Below are 2,283 nucleotides of genomic sequence, written 5' to 3'. Positions count from 1 at the left end.
GAAGTGGCATAGGTATAAAATAGAGTAAAATTATGTAAATAGATAGCTTAAAGATTTCAGCAATTTATATGTCGGGGAAGAGAGATGGGGGAGGCATAAGCGTTGTCAGACATAAACAGATAATATAGGGGAGAAAGAGAATGTCGAAAGTGGAGGTTGAGAATGAGGAAGCGATGAAAGCAAAACAGTCTATTTAGACACACGAGTTGTGTGTTCTGTTAACTCCCGAACTTTCACCCCCTCCTCTTGTACGTTCCCTCGCTCCACCACTTCTTTGTCTATCGATCACTCTTAATTTACAATTAATTCCCCGCTCACTTTGTATCTATTTCTTATGCTTACAGTTTAGGTATCGACCTATTTATCTCACCTCCCTCACACTCCTTCCTTTTTTGTTTCCACTTTTGCCCAATTTATATTACTTGTCCGTCGCTTATAATCTTTCCTCTAAACGTTCTCTCTCTCTCTCTCTCTCCATTCTCCTGTTCCCTTTTCTCCTATGATTCTTATCCACTCCTGTTCTTCATTCCCTCTTTCTCACGCGTAGTCTTCGCATTTAACACTCTCTGCTATCTCTCTATCTGCCTGTCTATCTATCTATCTATCACTGCAGTTTGAACCATACACGCACATTCTGATTGCTGCGTCAAAAAGAACAGCAGCAGCAGAATTACGTATAGTAGTAGTAGTAATGATGGTAATTAACAGTGTACAGTCGGTACAACCAGAGTCACTCATCGACTGTACAACATCCTCAAGATATACAACAATGATGGCCACAACACTGCAATCATCTTCTCAAGAAAGCATTGCAACTAGTCAGTGCTTTCTTTAACCAGCAGCTGACCTGACCTGCCAAGACAAGGAAATACTTTACAGACTTCCTATATATATATATACACACACACACACACACAACCTTCTCTTTGTGAATGTATCCTTGCTTATATTAATGTACAATTGCACTAACGAAGAAAGAGGACTGTCTACCGGCGAAGGAGGTTACCCACGACGATCCGAACCAGGATGCAAGCTACTTTGCAAAACCAAACTAAAAGCAACACAATAACTAACCGGATTTCTCCATTACACCTTCCCGATCTACCTGCGACAATCCTGTCACCAGTCAAACCACAATTATCATAGTTATTACTTGTACTACTACTGATAACAACAACAACAACAACAGCAACAGGAAGATTTTAACACGAGTCAAGGAGCCTCCCTTTACACAGGCATATATATCTTTAGCTAGATAAACATAATTAAGCATATTGTGTATATATATATATTTATATATATATATATATATACTTACACACATTTACAAATGAGTTTTATAAATCTGTATATATAGCCCTGTATATATGCTTTTCTCTTTACTTTTAACTCTGGGTTTTTGCTGTTATTCATTTCTTCATATATCTACAAATATACTTCTCTCTCACTCTCACACACACACATATATATATATATATATTGTTCTCCATTCCCTCACCTTACCTTTCAGTCCCTGTAAGTGGTTGTCTGGTCTAGTGGACAAGGCAGACAACAGAGGGACAGTCACTGAAAAGCAAGGACTGTCGTTGTCTTTGACACACCATTGCCCACACACACACACACACACACTGTCACTAAATAAAACCCAACACAAACACACATACTCTACTAATAAGCTATTCCACGATACATCAGAAACAACAAGACCATGACATACTAGCATTTAAATCTAACACACCATACTGACATACATACACACAACAAGCACCGCGACACGTTAATACATATACCACAATAACATACACATAAGACATTAAAACACATATATATACACACACACACACTTTCAGCAACGACAAGAAGCTGAAAAAAAAAAAATGTCGCAAATGTCAACGGCAAATTTAGAAAAAATTCTGCTGAAATTTCTTCAGCATGTCAACGAGTTGGAAATTAAGGACGAGAGGACGTCTATGACTGGATTCGAACAGGAGTTCAGGGTAAGTACCTATATATCTTGGTTTACTTTCTATTTAACACTATTGACATATACACTCGCTGTCTCGCACACCCCTTTCCTTATCTCGCAAAAATTTATGTTTCTCTAAGCACTTTTTTTTTCCTTTACTTTCCGAGATATGTGTATCTATATTAAGGGTTTATGTCACGCGCAATCAGTGAAATATGGCATTAACACACGCCTATATATATATGCATATATATAGGGCAATAATACACGCCTCTCTCTCTCTCGCTCTCTATCTATCTATATATATATATATATAT

At 37.6% G+C, this 2,283-nt stretch overlaps 1 protein-coding gene across 2 annotated transcripts in view; it reads left to right on the top strand.

The window, feature by feature from the left end:
* The window catches only part of LOC106883248 (tyrosine-protein phosphatase non-receptor type 12-like), an 82,034-nt gene continuing 79,751 nt past the window's right edge, over positions 1-2,283 (top strand). The window contains exon 1 of one of the 2 annotated variants that reach the window (XR_008265150.1): positions 1-1,997. Coding sequence is in view for 1 of the 2 variants with exons in the window: in XM_014934181.2 (XP_014789667.1) it covers positions 1,878-1,997 (120 nt within the window). In the remaining variant the exon portion in view is untranslated. The remainder of the gene's footprint in view (positions 1,998-2,283) is intronic. The other variant, XM_014934181.2, reaches the window with a different exon arrangement.

Source organism: Octopus bimaculoides, chromosome 11 (genome assembly GCF_001194135.2).
Source record: "Octopus bimaculoides isolate UCB-OBI-ISO-001 chromosome 11, ASM119413v2, whole genome shotgun sequence".
In the NCBI taxonomy this organism is placed as follows: domain Eukaryota; kingdom Metazoa; phylum Mollusca; class Cephalopoda; order Octopoda; family Octopodidae; genus Octopus; species Octopus bimaculoides.
This window is presented reverse-complemented; position numbering and strand designations above follow the sequence as displayed.